This window comes from Empidonax traillii, unplaced genomic scaffold (assembly GCF_003031625.1).
Source record: "Empidonax traillii isolate 1590-97213 ecotype Southwest subspecies unplaced genomic scaffold, ASM303162v1 scaffold293:size840699, whole genome shotgun sequence".
NCBI lineage: Eukaryota > Metazoa > Chordata > Aves > Passeriformes > Tyrannidae > Empidonax > Empidonax traillii.
Window position 1 is genome coordinate 248685 of NW_020955486.1, and position 15472 is coordinate 264156.

The following is a 15472-nucleotide window of genomic DNA, read 5'->3' on the forward strand; positions in this document are numbered from 1 at the left end:
GCCTGCCCTTGGGAAGTAGTGGCTGAACTCCTTGTGTTGCTTTGCTTTTGTGTACAGCTTTTACTTTCCTTATCAAACTGTCTTTATTTCAACTCATGAGTTTTCTGGCTTTTACCCTTCTCTTTCTTTCCCTCATCCTGCTGGTGGGGCTGCAACTGAGCGGCTGCTTGCTCACATTAAACCATGGCACAGGCAAAACTAATTAGATTGGTGATTACTAATTATGGATTATAACTCAGATGTCTATCAAAGAATAAAACCACTTCCTAACACTCCATGTTTTCTATATAGCAGTTTAGATCTACATATTCTCATTTGGGTATTTTTCTGTTTCTCAGCATTAGCTACCACTTTCTGCCTTATTACTAAGATCCCCATCCCGAAAAATTTGAAGGCTTTCTCACCCTTTTATAGTAGCATCATGCTGCAATGCATATCATATAAACATAGACATGGAAGTCTAGATTTTCACACTTGTTTCTCTATCTGCATAATTCTATCTTTTCACTAGAATATTTACATGTTTACCTTACAGCACATTAATTTTAAAACCTGAAAAAACTGAATTTCACTGGGTGAAATGTGATGGAAAGTGTCAGCTTTATAAGAAACAGTATTCTACAGTAATTACTGCAAACTGCAGTATTGCTGTTGTTATTTATAGTCTTAAATCATTACTACTTTTAAAATCAATACAAAATTTTTGGATAAGGAACCGTTTAACTAAACAGAATCTTTTAAGACTAATAGGCATGTGTGGTTAGAACTTCTTCACTTACAACTGAAAGAGATACTCTGCAAAGATTTCAAAAGTTTAAATCAAAATTGTTCCATTAAGCCACCAGTTGACTGTATATGAACACAAGTGTGATTTTCATTTTATTTCATTATTTAATGAATTTTACTTAGTTTTATTTTATAAGCCATCCACAATTTTATGTAGATATCCTATCTTTCCTACTGCCTTTACCACACATTGTAAGTGCTGTCATGATGTGTTTACATGTACATAAATGAGTGATTAGAGATGAATGTTTCTTGACTAAATATTTCCTGGGAAAAACTAAAAACTCTTATTTAACTTCCTTGTGGATATGACTGTGCCATAAGCAGCATGACCTGCATTTCTGGGTATGCCTGCCAGTGTTTTTGCATGTTGTGCTGTGCTGGTTGCGTACTCCCTGTGTGTATGGATTGAGAATTTTGTCTTCTTCAAGAGATGATATAAAAATACTGAGAAAAATATACTGAGATAAAGACAGCAGAAATGACTGCTCTCATAGGAAGAAGGTCCATTTTGCCATGAGTTCAAGAAAGAACCAAGAATTAGCTGTAAATGAGAGAAAGGAACACCAATACTTGAAGCAAAACACAAGGCACAAGGAAGGATAATGACCAGCTCTTTAGAAACAAGCCAGATAACTGCCTCATACGTTTTTGTCCAGCTCTGTACATGGTTAAAATCAAGGCAGGATCTCTGCAATGCCTGTATTTCATACACTTCAGTCATCAGATTCTCTGCCATGGTACTTTCAGAACCTATGCTAACTAATTTGCAACTGAGAAAAGAAGTGCTGAATTCCTGAAGGCTCCTGTGGAGCTTGTCTTTGTAAAGACTCCTTCCTGGTTGGATAGCAGGGACCCAGCTCTCAGGAGAGTGTTCAAGACAGGGAAACTGCGTGTTAGGACTGTGTACAGAGACTGGAAGGCAATGCCTAAACTCTGCTCAGGTGGATAAGGATTCACTGTGAGGCCTTAGTGAGAATTCAGATGCAAAGTTCACATGGCAGACAAGACGGTTGCTGTTAAAATTACAAAATTAGATTATTATAAGATTACGATGTAGGTGATTATAAACCTACATTATGCAAGGTTGTTAACCCTGAACTTCTAAAGTTGCTATGGCAGAAAAGGCTGGCTCTGCAAAGCAGATAGAAGGAATTTTTTTGATTTCCAAACTTGTTATCCAACACCACTCTCCCAAGCCATTTTTCTCTTCCTCCTTGGTTTAGCAGTGCATTCATTCTGCTGCCAGTTCCAAATATGCATCTGAACCCTTTCCCCTCTCAGACTGAGCAGCTCTAGCTAGCTCTTTACATCCCCAGCAGAGACACTCCAATTTTTGGGTTGTTGTCCTATGGCTTTACCAGCTATTACTGCCCTTCAGTGAACAAAGACACACAGGTACATCCTGGATGAATCCTCTATGCTGGGTTTTGGAGACCAAAAATTCCTCTCGACAAATCCAAGACAGATGGGTGCTGACATTACAGTGTATCATCCAGGAAGAGATAACATGGAATTTCATTATAGACATTAGCTTCCAATCTTTCTTGCAGTAAACTCCAATTATTCTCTTAAACATTGCCATAATCTATCTCCCAGCTGAGCTCTGTCGGTAAACTACCGTTTTAGTTCAGCTTGTTTCCAGACAGAGATATTACGTACTTAGCTCAGAGTGTTTAAACAACATTGTTCAAACAAATTATCGTTAATCACCCTGAAAAAACACATATGTGGCAACATTTAAGACAAAGCTAAAGACTGATGTTGTTATGACATAAAGGTAATGAATTGTTATGAAGGTTTTGAATTCATGGTCAAGTCCCAAGAAAAGCAGCCTTTAGCATCATCCTCTCTTCTTTCTGGAGCTGAGAGATTTAAAACTCAAAGCAACTGTATGATTTGTCAAAATGATGGTTAGGATAGAGAAAGGTAGACAATATGCCTGAATTCTCTGCACCTGAGGATACTGGTGTAAAAATGCTATGTGTATGTCTACTACAATCACAATAGTGTGTGACGCTTGTCCACAGAAGAATGCTAGGAACATTTGTTTTCAATAAACAGTGTGGTCTCACAAAGCCTAGTTCATAAAACTGTCTGACATAAAACTGTCTGACATAAACTTCTGTTTCACATTAGAGAAGAATGTGACTCAACAATTTTGGCCCTGTGGCCACCACAAGGCAAAGACATTTACGTCAAAGCCTACTGCAACTGCACGTAAATCCAAGTTCAGCTCTTAGCATAGCAATATGTCTTTTTTAGGATTTATGGCCCTAAACTGTGATTTCCAGAGAGTGAAACTCGGTAGGCAAGCGGAAAAAGGGTAAGGCTAGAGTGGACCAATATTAACTTAAGTTTATTAACCTGGACATCCCTGCAGAGTGAGGGACAATAAATGTCACTTCCATCTGGGAACACTTGGTTTTAAGGCAGATCCATAAAGAGTGAGTGAAGCTGTTCTTCCAGAGACATGGGGACAGTGGCTTTTGCTGGGAAATTCCTGCTTCCCTGTTCTGGACATCTTGCAGCAAGTTAAAAGTCTTTCTTCTCTTTGCATGGTAGTGAAGAAAATCAGGCAAAAGTTTCTAATTCCAGTAATGTATCATTCCAACAGCAGCACTTCACTGAATTCTCTGGCTTTATCTGTTCAGTTATTATTTTTGTATTATCTGGTAATTTAGATACAGTTATTGTAGATTCTTCAGCCTGTGTTAGATATTCTCTCTACTCCCCAGAGTTTTGTATCCTGTTTTATACTTCTTCTCTTGTTTTTATCAGTTGTCACCTATTGTGCCTCAGTATTTTACTCTCGGGTGCTTCAATTATATATGAATGTGATGTGCTTCACAGCAGTGAGTTTCCATTTGCCATCTAAATATCTTTGTACATGAATGTAGTAACCTACATTTAACTTCACAGGCAGTTGTGCAAATCTACTGTATTTCAGCTTTTGGGTTTTGGTGTGCTTTTTTTTTTTGTCTGCTTGCTTTTATTTGATAATTGATTTCTAGATGTTTTCTAAACCAAAAATAAAATGGGAAAAGGAAAAAAAAAAAAAAAAGGTGAGGAAATAAGTCACATAGTGTATCCCTAAACTTGAAGGGAAGAGGCTAGCTTGAGATATTAGAGAGCCTATCTCACCTAAGAGGTTTAATCATATTGGCTCCCTAGGTGGTGTTCATATACTTAAATTAGGCAAATTTTTTCAAAAACAATTCTGTTACAAAAAAGAGCAGCTCGTCTAGTTTCAGTGTCTTAGTAGTAGCAGTAATTATTTGCAAAGTGTTGGTAATACCTCACCAGACTGATTTTCAGAAGTGCTTTCATCTCACAATCGAGCAGTAACTGTTTTCCCAGTACTCTAAAAAATAAGCCACTTTGAAAACAGGGAAGCAAGATCCCTGCTCTGTGAGTATTGTCTACACAGACAAAAGCCAGGTAAAGAAGGTGGCATGCATAAGAACTGGCATTAACATTTATATGAATCTCCTCTGACTTATTTTCAGAAAATATTTGCAATATCTGAGACACAAAAATTTGTTTGATACTTCTGTAATTTTTTTCTATAAATATAAATACACTGAAGGAAAGTCTTCCTGGGCTTCCCTATGCTCCTTATACAGTACCACAGGATAGTGAAAGAGAATTTAGGATCAAGTTCTTGTAACTTTGAGCTTGAGCTCTAAGTTTTTAAATCATATGAAATAAGAATCCATGCACTACATTATCAAAACCATTTTTCTGTTTACCAGGTTTTTATTTTTCTCATCTGTTTGTCAGATTTCTGTGCCTCAGTCTACATTATTCAGAAAATGTACGGGTAGAAAACACGCTGAAGAGAAGTAACCTGCCCACAAAGCTTATGGTTGACCACTAGTGTTTTAAGGGTGTTCTCACTTTTTGAAGTTGCTTCAAAAAGGAGATAATGATCTGTTCAAACTCATGGAAGGTAGGAGGGCTTTTAGAGTAAATTGGATTTACAACTCATGTAATATTTTCTTAAGCAGCCATCTTGCTGCTTGCATCTACACACACATTTAATATAATGTCAGTGTTCATAAAAACATATAAAACAATTAGCACATATTCTTGTAGGGAAAAAGTACATCTCAGTAATAGAACAGAAAATAGCTGCCTTGGACAAAAATAATTCAGAACAGAAGCTTTCAATTTATAGCAATATAACATCGTATTTGTTTGGATTTTTGCTTTGCTGAATACCATGAGCTCTTAATGTAACTTTTAGACTATTTTGAAATATTTTTAAAATTAAATAATTTGGTAGGACTTTTTAAATCAATTGTCAATCCATGATTTGAGTGGCAGTCTCACTAATCAGGAAAACAGCATGAACAAGTGATAAGTAAATACAAATCAAAACACATCAAGAATTAAATGTCTGAAATAAAACAACAATGCACTAGGGAATTTTTTTACTTCAAATCTGTGCAAACACAGATTGAGCTTAAGATGTGTGGTTATTGGCTAAACAATTTTTAATGAAATAGAAAGACCTATGTGCTCTTAAATGGATAATTTATGGGCAATGTTATTGTCTCTCAAGGTTTAATTAAATGTTTGCCTTGTGGCTAATCAGCTACAATTAATAAATGAAGCCTATATTCATGTCACTTATAGGGAATGTTAAAATGGCCTCCATTAGAATTTCAGTATCACTTTTGTGGCTGGTTGATAACAACAAACAATCTGTTGTATCAGAAACTTCCACAAAACAATTTGGTAAGGACAAAATTATATTAGAATGATGCACAGGTTTATCACAATGCATAATTTTAAGTTCAGTTTGGAGGTAAGTACCCAGTACTTAACGTTGAAGGGTGTGCTTACAAAGTGCTTTTCATTTCCAAATCTCTAAAGTTCAATTTAAACATCTATTATGCCAAAAACAAGAGCAACATTTCTTAGCCTTGTGGATAGAAAAGAGTTTACACAGTAGAGCATAAACATCCATTAATCACCTAACATACAGAACCCAAAGTATCTGAACCATCTCTGACATGACACACCTAAATGTTGTCTTAAGACTATGCAACAACCACAACACATCATTTTCCTAGACATGACCTTTCCATGCCTTTTTCACTCCTGCTACTTTAAGCTATGAACCTCAATAGGAGAGCATTTAAAATGTAGGTGAGCTTCTCCCAGCTGGGTACTCTCCCACCTGGATACATTCTATAAATCATAAGCTGACAGAGAACAGGCCAAAGGCAATGCAGACTCTTGCTAACAGTGTTCCAGAAGTCATCTAGAAAAAGGGTGTGACCAGAACTAGAATACAATAATGACAATAGTAAGTCAGAATAAACAATCTACAGAGACCAAGTGAAAAACTTTAGAGTTTCAACTTACTGGGGAAAAAAAATTATTCGTCAGCCAGCTTAATACCAACACCTCTTACTGGTAATCTTTCTTATAATCTCAAATTATTTTTTTCACTAATTTAAGTATAATCTCTCACACAAGAAAGAAAAATGTACAGGATAATTTTATTGTTGTCACTTAAGCCATTAATTTTGATTGCACCTCCTTTGATTTAGTTACATTCTCATTCAGCCACAGGTTATATCACATACAGCATCATGAAAGTCACTCAGAGGAATCTGAAAGGCTGTAAATACTGCTGTCTTCTATTAGGATAAGGAAAGGCATAACTAATTGCTGTGCAGTAAGGATATTAGTGGCATATTTTGTCTCAGGAAATGAAAACTTATTTAAGAATAACTTATTTCTCTTGGGGTTGTAAAGACATCTTTATCTGTAAGTCACTGTTCTTTCACACAGACTTACATTTATTACAGAATGAAGACTATATAAATGAATGTATCAGAACTATTTAGCTCAGTTCTCCATGAAACAGCTTGACCCAGCATACACCAAAATAAACAGACAATGACACACTGAACACAGAAAACATGGCAAAGTTTTCTAAACGTGATTACAGTGGCTTTTTCTAACAGTAATATCAGTTCTACACATAAAACATTTTTTTAAATGCTCTATAGGATAAACAGTCATAACCTAATTCTGATTACAATTTCCCATTCAATCATGAAGGAGACCTTCAAACTCACTTGCCTGAGGCACTGAGAAGCTCCAGGTCTTTGACGCTCATGAAAGAAAGATAACAATCACTCTTCAGGGGAGAGAGGTTTTATTATACATACCCCGTGGGTTTTTTCTATCCTTTATCAAACTGCACCTTTGTGGGACTTTAATTTCTTAATGGGTTGTTTATCCTTTCCCCCATAATTCATGATGATAAGCTAGATGTCACAGAGATATTGTTATGGTGATGAAAAAGTTGTACTGATGGGCTGAGTCAGTGATGTAGTTTGATTAACTTTTTATATAAATCTTTCTAGACAGCTTTCAAAAGAAGACAAAACAAGTAAGTTGACAAATGTTTCAGTAGGTGAAAATCTATCTGATGCAGACCTATAAATCTGTGAGTACTAATACCTGAAATAAGTAAGCATTACCATAGAACCAGGAGGAGATATTGGTGGGATAAATTTCAGTTTATCATAGAGGGAAGTGGGAAAGGCAGTGGGGGTAAAATGCACGCTGGGAAAGTTTTTTTGTAATGCATGTAGGACATAGGGCCTGCAATGGCATGATATAAAAGACTTAAGAGCATGAGTGTCGGAAAGCAGCACTGCTTGCAAGCTTCATCATTCATGAGTAAGTTTATTAGGTGCTCTCAAACAAATGCCAATAAAACCTTTGTACAATGCCACATTTGTATATGCTGTACACGTCTCTCAGGTTACAGAAATACCGATTTAGACACTTCTGAGATGTGTTAGGTTACCCTGAATCCAGTTATGCCATCAATGGAACTTGACAATGATCTAGTATATCGATGCATAATATGTATATAATGAGTAGCAAGACTAGAGATCCTTATAGTAATTTTCACACTGTAAGTTTGTTTGATCTTCATCAGCACTGCTGTCTCTGTCTTGTCACTCAAACAGAAAGCTGATAAAGGAGATACATGATGTAGAGACATTGCTGAAGCTGGTTAAAGAGGTTGCAAGTGCTGCATTAGAAAAACAGCGGAAATCTTTAGTCAATATGATACTGGTTATTCAGATCAAAATATGCATTTTCCGTAAAGAAAAAAAAATCAGAGGCAAGTCCTCCAACTCAGTTGTGTATTCCTGCTGCCTCTGAAAGTAAAAGAGATTACTCTTGTGGGAAAAGTAACTTTTCTATTCAGCTGTAAAAAAGCAGTGCCAGATCTTGCCTGGCACAGCCTTCCTTGGCTAATTACTGCGTGTACCAGGACCCCTATTTGGGAGAGCTCTGTTTTTACTCCGCTTCCTTCTTCAAGTCCTAGTTTCATGTTGGTACCTGACCAGCAAGTTTTGCAGCATCATCAGTACCTACCAGCAAAGCAGCTGATCCACACATGGCAGACCTGGGCTTCATACTGATCCACAAAATCCACAGGCTCATCTCCAAAGTACAAGGCATATCATGTGCAGGGTGAATACGAGTGAGGTACATAAATATGGTTTTGGAGATTCTGTTGTGGAACAAAAACATTATAATGTACCTGGGGAAGCGTCCTCTGTGTGTTAGAGAGAGAAAACTACTTCTGGTGGTACTTGGCCTATGATAATTACTTAGAACAGTGAGTACATTTTTCACTACCATAGGAATATCAGAAAGGTAGAAATGCTGTTTACCTGTCACATGTATAAAGAAAAGATGCATAGGAAAAATATATCATTTTAGGGAAAGACAATCTGTTTTGGGAGATGACAGACTTCCTGTTATTTGGCTTTAAAGAAACATCACACAAAACATTGAAAATTGAATTTAGAAGTGTTGATTGCAAACCTTACAGAATCTGTCCTCGTAAGTTCTCTGGTTTTCTTAGTTTTTGGGTATTTCCCTTGTGTATTTCCCAGTTTTTGTGTATTTCCCAGTCAACTTTTGGTTAAAGTTCATGGCAAATCAGTACCTACCTTAATATGGCACCCAGGGTCTCAGAGAGTTGCAGAATCTTCTCCCTCAGCTCCTTTTGATAGTGGGTGTGGTGGAGGAGGGAGCTTGACTAAAAAAATCATGGCAAATTCAGGGATTATTTCTGTTCCACCAGCCTGTCATATCATCACACCTGCTGCACACAGTCGTGCAGTCTGTACCTCTTTGTACACTGATTGCATGCTCAGTGTTGCCACCCTTTAGTCCCCTGGTTTTGTATTTTTAACACTTTAACCTTTTCTCCTTTTTTTTTTTTTTATTTCCCCTTCATGTTTTTCTCCATGAGAACTTTAGTCTTCATCAAACCATCTCTTTCCTTCTCTCTAAAGTGAAGGAATGTGGACAGTTCAGTTTTAGGTTTTTTTCTCCAATGGAAATGTTAACAAGTTATAGGAAAATCAAAACTACCAAGGACCAAAGATGGACATCTAGGCAGGAGTCAAAACACTTTCTTTTTTTATGAGCAATGCTCAAGTATTCAGTATTGAAGAATATCCAGATATGTTCTGCTAAGTTTTGGGCATTGCCATAGTTAGCACTTTATTTAGCAATTTCTTTCTCACGTAACCATTAAAGATGCACAAACACATTTCCTAAGGGTGCCAGCCATTCAAAATGATCAATACGTTGCACTTTTTGCCTCTTTGGGTTACATTTTGAATATGCCAATATCTGAGACTCAGATTTACTCAAACAAATTAATTCTTCACACAGCTTTTGCAAAGTGTATCTGCTATAAAATATTACCCTTCCTTGGACATTATCACTGCTTACAAAATTGGAAGAGAAGCTCTTCTAATTATAGGAACAAAAAGTGTTAGAAATTGAATTTTTTTTTTCCATGCACAGACAGCCTTTCCCTTCAGGACTTGCAGGCCAAACATTTCTAGGCCAATTATACTGATGTTACAACGCAGCATTGTAATAGAAGTTGGTTTCATCCTTAACCACAGAAAGGCTACTGCCTCTTCATATTACTATATAGATTTAGAATGCCTTTGATTCTTTGCTAAAGAGTGTTCTCTCTAAGTTACATATTGTTTGGCATGCAGGATCCTTTGAACACATCTCCATAAAAAAAAAATTCTTACTTTGCTTCCAAGTCAAATGAATTATATATGTTTAACACAGAAGATGTAGCCATGGTGTAAATGTCTGCTTGTGAAGTATTTCAGATATCATTCCAGAATATTACCAGTAATTTTAAATCTGCTGGTTTATCTTTTCAGTTTTTCCAAGTTTTCTTTGTAAGCTTATGTACAGGATACAAATAACTGTTTCATTGCAGTGTTTCATCCAAAACGCCAAATGATAATAAGTCAAATGCTTCACTCTGATTAAATTACATCAACAAGTGAAACCTGCAGCCTCATTAAGAAAACAAAGTCTATTTGCCAGGCTCTATTTTTCTGCCAGGATGGAGCTTTTTTAGCAGAAGCCCATGCTAATTGGAATTATCTGTCTTCTTTTAAATTATTTGTTAACTGAGTTTTATATTGACTACTCTGCATTTTGCCTGTGACCAATGTCACAATGGTAAACTATTATTATCCCATTTAATCTTTTAAGGTATTGGAATAATACTAGCTTTGTCCTCCTTAACAAAGTCTTAGTGTCCCCAAAACTTCTCAATATGAATATTGATGGTGCATCCAACTTCATGACATGTTCATTCCAAATTCTCTAAAGCCAGTTTTCTTTCAGTAACTGAAGTTGAACCATCCTCTTACATTATCATTTGAACAGAAAACAACTCCTCAATACTATACAACATAATTACAGCAGCTGCCATCTACCCAAATGCACAGAAGGAATATGTATATATTTAACATTCAAAGTTTGTCACTAATTATGGTTAAAGCTGTCAACTTCATCCCTTAATAGGGTCTTCTCACTATTCAGATCATTTTCTGTGTTCTGTATTTGCAAAACCCTTCCATTTTTCTCATTTTAATTCTGTTGACCTTATGTGCATTTCCTTATAACCTTTTACTTCCCACAGTAATTTTTACAATTCCTAACTTTCAGTGTACATGTATGATACCACATTTTTTCTTCTGTTTCACAGATGTTTTCCTTGTAAACTACCCTGTTTTTTCAGCAAATGTGGGATTATGGCTATGTGTTATCTGCGCTAAAATCCTTAAACGCTTTCCAGTTATCATTCTCCCATTTCAGATTAAATTCTTTCTCCCAACAGAATTGCCTCATAGTATTACTATAGAATTACCTCATAATAGTATTCACCTTTATAAAATTAGCCCTTTCAAAGGATTAAATATATATATTATTGGTTTGGACTTGATTCTGTTTGCACATAAAAAATGTCATCAAATCACTATCAGTTACACCTAAGCTATGGCTAATTTTTAGTTCTGTGATCAATTCCTTTTTATCTGACAAGATGAGGTCTAATATAGAATTCCTCTGTGTTGGGTGCAACACTTTTTGAGTTAGGAAACTGACATTTTAAATATTTTGAAATTTGAAGTACATTTTAACACTGGCAGCATGAGACCTTCAGCATATGTCACTCAGATTGAAATTCATTCAGTACAGCAGTGCTTTCCCTATATGTGGTGGGTAAGGCATAGGTCATGCTGTTCTCTAGTGTGATTTGATATCAGCTAAGTATCCTGTCAGCTTCTGACTTATCCATCAGAACACTGACCCATAAACATTCAAGATCCTTTGCTTCCGATTGCCATCAACTCAGAAAAGGTAATGCCCCTTTTGAAGTGCTTTCTGTCCACTTGATCCTTCCAAAATAGATTATAACAATTGATTTTGACATTTTTGTTTTCCGAACAGTTTTAGCAATAAAAACTAGGTCAAATCTGTGTTAAAAAATGATCTCTTCTGTTGGTGTCAAGTTTCCAACACGAAAAGGGAAGTTACTGAAAAACCTCTGCTCTTTGTCTTCTCTTACAGTTTTCATTTGCATTTAGCAAAAGCTCGTTGGTTCCTTCTCAATATTTCCGTTTCTGACCAGCCCCTTGACTGTGAGGAGATCAGTTGCTTAGAAGAACAGCTTCTTTGGGACATTTAATTAAGCAGGAGGCTCTCATCAACAGAAAGTGACAATGTTTTCCACAAACCAAATGTCTTCATGTTATGTCACTTACTAAGATATTCAGTCTAGTATTTTTTGTACTTGCTCTTTCCCCCTGCTCAGAAGTCCTGAAGGATTTTGGAGAAGATCACAGGTCCTGGAAGGACGGAGGGCAAAAAGATGATTAAGGGACTGGAGCATCTTGCTTGCAAGGAGAGGCTGAGGGAGTTGGGCCTCTTCGGCCTTGAGAAGAGGCAAGCAAGGGGACCATGAATGCCTATAAGTTTCTGAAGAGAGGGTGCCAAGAGGATGGATCCAGGCTCTTCTCGGTGGTGCCAAGTAATAGGACGAGAGGCAAAGGGCAGAAACTGATGTACAGGAAGTTCCACTGGAATATGAGGAAGAACTTCTTTACTGTATGGCTGACCAAGAACTGAAACAGATTACCCAGAGAGGCTGTAGAGTCTCCCTCACTGGATATATTCACAAACCATCTGGACACAATCCTATGCCATGTGCTCTGGGAGGGCCCTGCTCAAGCAGGGAGCTTGGACCAGATGACTCACTGTGGTCCCTTCCAGCCTGACCCATTCTGTGATTCTGTGAAAGAAGAAAGCCTGCTCTGTGCAGGTGTGTCCACGTGTCATCTGTGACACTGCCCACACTTCCTTAGGTATCAGTACAATATTGTCCTGGCTCTCTGCTTGCCAACTTCAGACACTCGCCCAGCCTTGAGGGATGCTCCCGTTTGAGACAACTCATTCCAGCTGACCTCCCAGAAGGCACACCAGCCCCTCGAGCCGTGCCGATTTCTCGCAGCTCCCACGTTTTCCACGGGATAAAGCCTATTTCGCGGCTCCCGGGCCCGCCGCCCCTGCCCTGAGGGGATGGCCGGGCCGGTTCCTTGCCCGGGCCTGCCGGAGCCCGGCCCCCAGCGCCGCCCTTCCCCGTCGCCATAGCGAGGCCGCGGCGTCCCGGGCCGCCCTGAAGCGCCGCGGGGAGCTCGTCCCGCCGCCTCACCATGAGCCCAGGTCCATTGCCCGGGGCACGCCAGCTAATGTGCTTTGTATTTCAATTGTAAAGAGGCCGAGACGGTGCCGAAGCCAAAGGTGAGGGTGTGTGGGCCGTATGGGGCCGGCTCACAGGTGAAGGGAGAAGCCGGAGCGTCCCCGGGCGGTGGTTGGGAACAGGGAGCGGCGGAGGGCGGCTGCATTCCCGGAGCCACAGGAACGGAGGGCATCCAGGCTATGGGTCAGGTTGCGGCCATGGCCTCGTCCATCTTACTTGGAGCAAATTACCACTATCACTCTGGCTATAGATTAAAAAACAAACAAACAAAAACAAACAAACAAACAAACAAAAAAAACTCATTTCACTTTATTACTTTCAGTGTAATAAAGTGCCGTGGCTGTAAGTCTGTCCTGCCACACTCTGACCTCCTTTTATCTTCGGAGGTGCCCGCAAAGACAGCCGTGCATAGCCGCCCCTCGGCTGCTTCCATCCCTGGAAACCCTCAGCCTCCAGTTAGGTCTGAGCACGCCTCGGAAAATGTGTGGGAAGGGCTGAGAGGTGGCCGACAGGTTTACTGAAAGGTGCCAGGAAAGGCACAGTTACAGTCAGCTGGCGTTTTGCCTTCGGCTTCAGCACACCTTGGAGCGATTCCAGCCCGTGGGGTGATTCCCTCCATCATGTGGTTCAGCAGAGTACTTCTTCAGGAACAAACTGCACTGCCTTGTCTTCCGCTGAATTCCGTGGGTATTCGATTAAGTAAATGAGATGTAGCTTGAGCTTTATAATAAAGGAGTAAGATGTAACGGGGTTACCAGTCTTTAAATGACCGGCGACGAAATCTACATGACTATAATAGAAGGATGTGTTGCTGATGCCTTCTGCTTGTGTCTCTGTGGTGATAATTTACCTGCAAGAATCACAGTTACCTTGGAAATTAGGGAAGTGCACCCTCCATTTCACTCTGAAAGATACCTCCCACTTTTAACGTAAGAGTTAAATCGGCATTATTATGAAGCAGAGTGGTTTTTTAATTTCCCAAGCTTTGAGTTTGAAACAGGAGTCAAGGCAGTAGTTTTGATCCTTGTGAGGCAGTAATGTACTAAGAAAAAATGTCTGCATATGTGCCTCATGTTCGTGTGACACCTGTGTACTAGGCAGCCTGTTTTCCCAGAGATTTAATTTCCGTGGGGTGGGAATCCGGAGTGTGTGAGCCAGCAAGGAGATGCCTGCTCCAGCCAGGTCCCCAGTGGGTGCAGCCTGGAGCCTGTGACAGGCCAAAAATTACATGGCTTTTCATGGTTACAGTGGCTGTACCGGGGTCTCCCTTCAGGTGCTTCCCCCTGCCTTTTCTGCCCCATGGCTGCAGCCAGACAGCTCCCCTGCCTTGCCGAGTTCATCAGCTGCCATTAAGGCACGTATGTTTTCTTTTTCTCACTTAATACCTCAAAACAAAGAGGCTTGTAGAAACCTTTGCATCTTATCTGGACTTCATTATTGTTGTTTCAAAGTTTAGTTAATATTTCTCGCTGAATAGCATCTTCCCAAAAAAGGATTTTCCTTTCTATATAGTTCCTGTATACAAACCTGTCATTTTCTATGAGAAGTGTAATCTTTTTTACTGGTGAATGACCTATATATTTTTATTCTATTAATTTTTTATTTTCCATGATACACTTCTGTAAAATACTTCTGCCTCTTGCAGATTAGATTATTTATAAATAATATTCTTTCTATAACAAATGTTATCATAATACTTGGTCCTAAAAGAATGACTTAGGAGATATGACCTATCCTGTCATCTTTTCAACCTATAACTGTCTTTGTTATTCAGTTCCAAGTAACACAATAAAAAAAAATTACTTCATTAGAACTGCAGAAAAATACTGCATCAGTGAAATGGCTTTTGATCCCAGAAAGGCTAATATAAAACATCTGCTAGTCTGATGCTGATCATTCAGTTACAAATTGATTCATATATAATAATTATTTCCATAACATAAATTTCATTTCACTAAATGTAGCAAATAGTTAAATTCTTTCTCCCCTTCTTATTATATTCTGTTTTTCCATCCCTATTAAAAGTTTGTGCCTTCAGGCCTACCAGCAGGGCATGCAATACCTACATTAAACCAAATTTAAAAGTAAGGGTGCTCCTGCTGCTAACGTCCTCAGATCACAGACATGCAAAATGAAGGAACTGGCAGCTGAAACTTTAATGGTAGAAAGTGTAGACTGAATACTTGGGGAAAAAACACAGTAGCGCTATATGACAAAAAAATCCTATTAGCATTTATGTACTTCAAGATGACAAGCTAGACGATTCTACATAACTATGGGGCTTTTGGCTTTTGTTTTAAGTAAAACCCTGTGTTGTAAGTATAGCATTACCTACATTCTTTCTTCAAAAGATTGTTACTCTTATGATTATGTAGTATTTCGAACATTAATACAGTGCCTGTCGTTGCATCGCACACTGCCTGTTCCATCATTTGTTCACCTTATGTATTAATGTAAAATATTGTTAATACTTGGACCTGGGTAGCTTGAGGAAGCACACGGAATCCCATGCAAGTGTGGTTCCTGAATCAGCTGTTCCTGTGC

At 38.5% G+C, this 15472-nt stretch overlaps 1 protein-coding gene across 5 annotated transcripts in view; it reads left to right on the plus strand.

The window, feature by feature from the left end:
• TTC29 (tetratricopeptide repeat domain 29) overlaps positions 1–15472 on the plus strand; it is a 196076-nt gene that overhangs the window by 56055 nt on the left and 124549 nt on the right. For 2 of the 5 annotated variants that reach the window (XM_027890658.1, XM_027890657.1), the window contains exon 1: positions 12784–12891. The exons of 1 other annotated variant lie outside the window; for it this stretch is intronic. In XM_027890658.1, the coding sequence (XP_027746459.1) occupies positions 12882–12891 (10 nt within the window). In that variant the 5' untranslated portion in view covers positions 12784–12881. Of the gene's footprint in view, positions 1–12783; positions 12976–15472 lie in introns of those variants that run through there. 2 more of the 5 variants (XM_027890661.1, XM_027890659.1) reach the window with 2 other exon arrangements.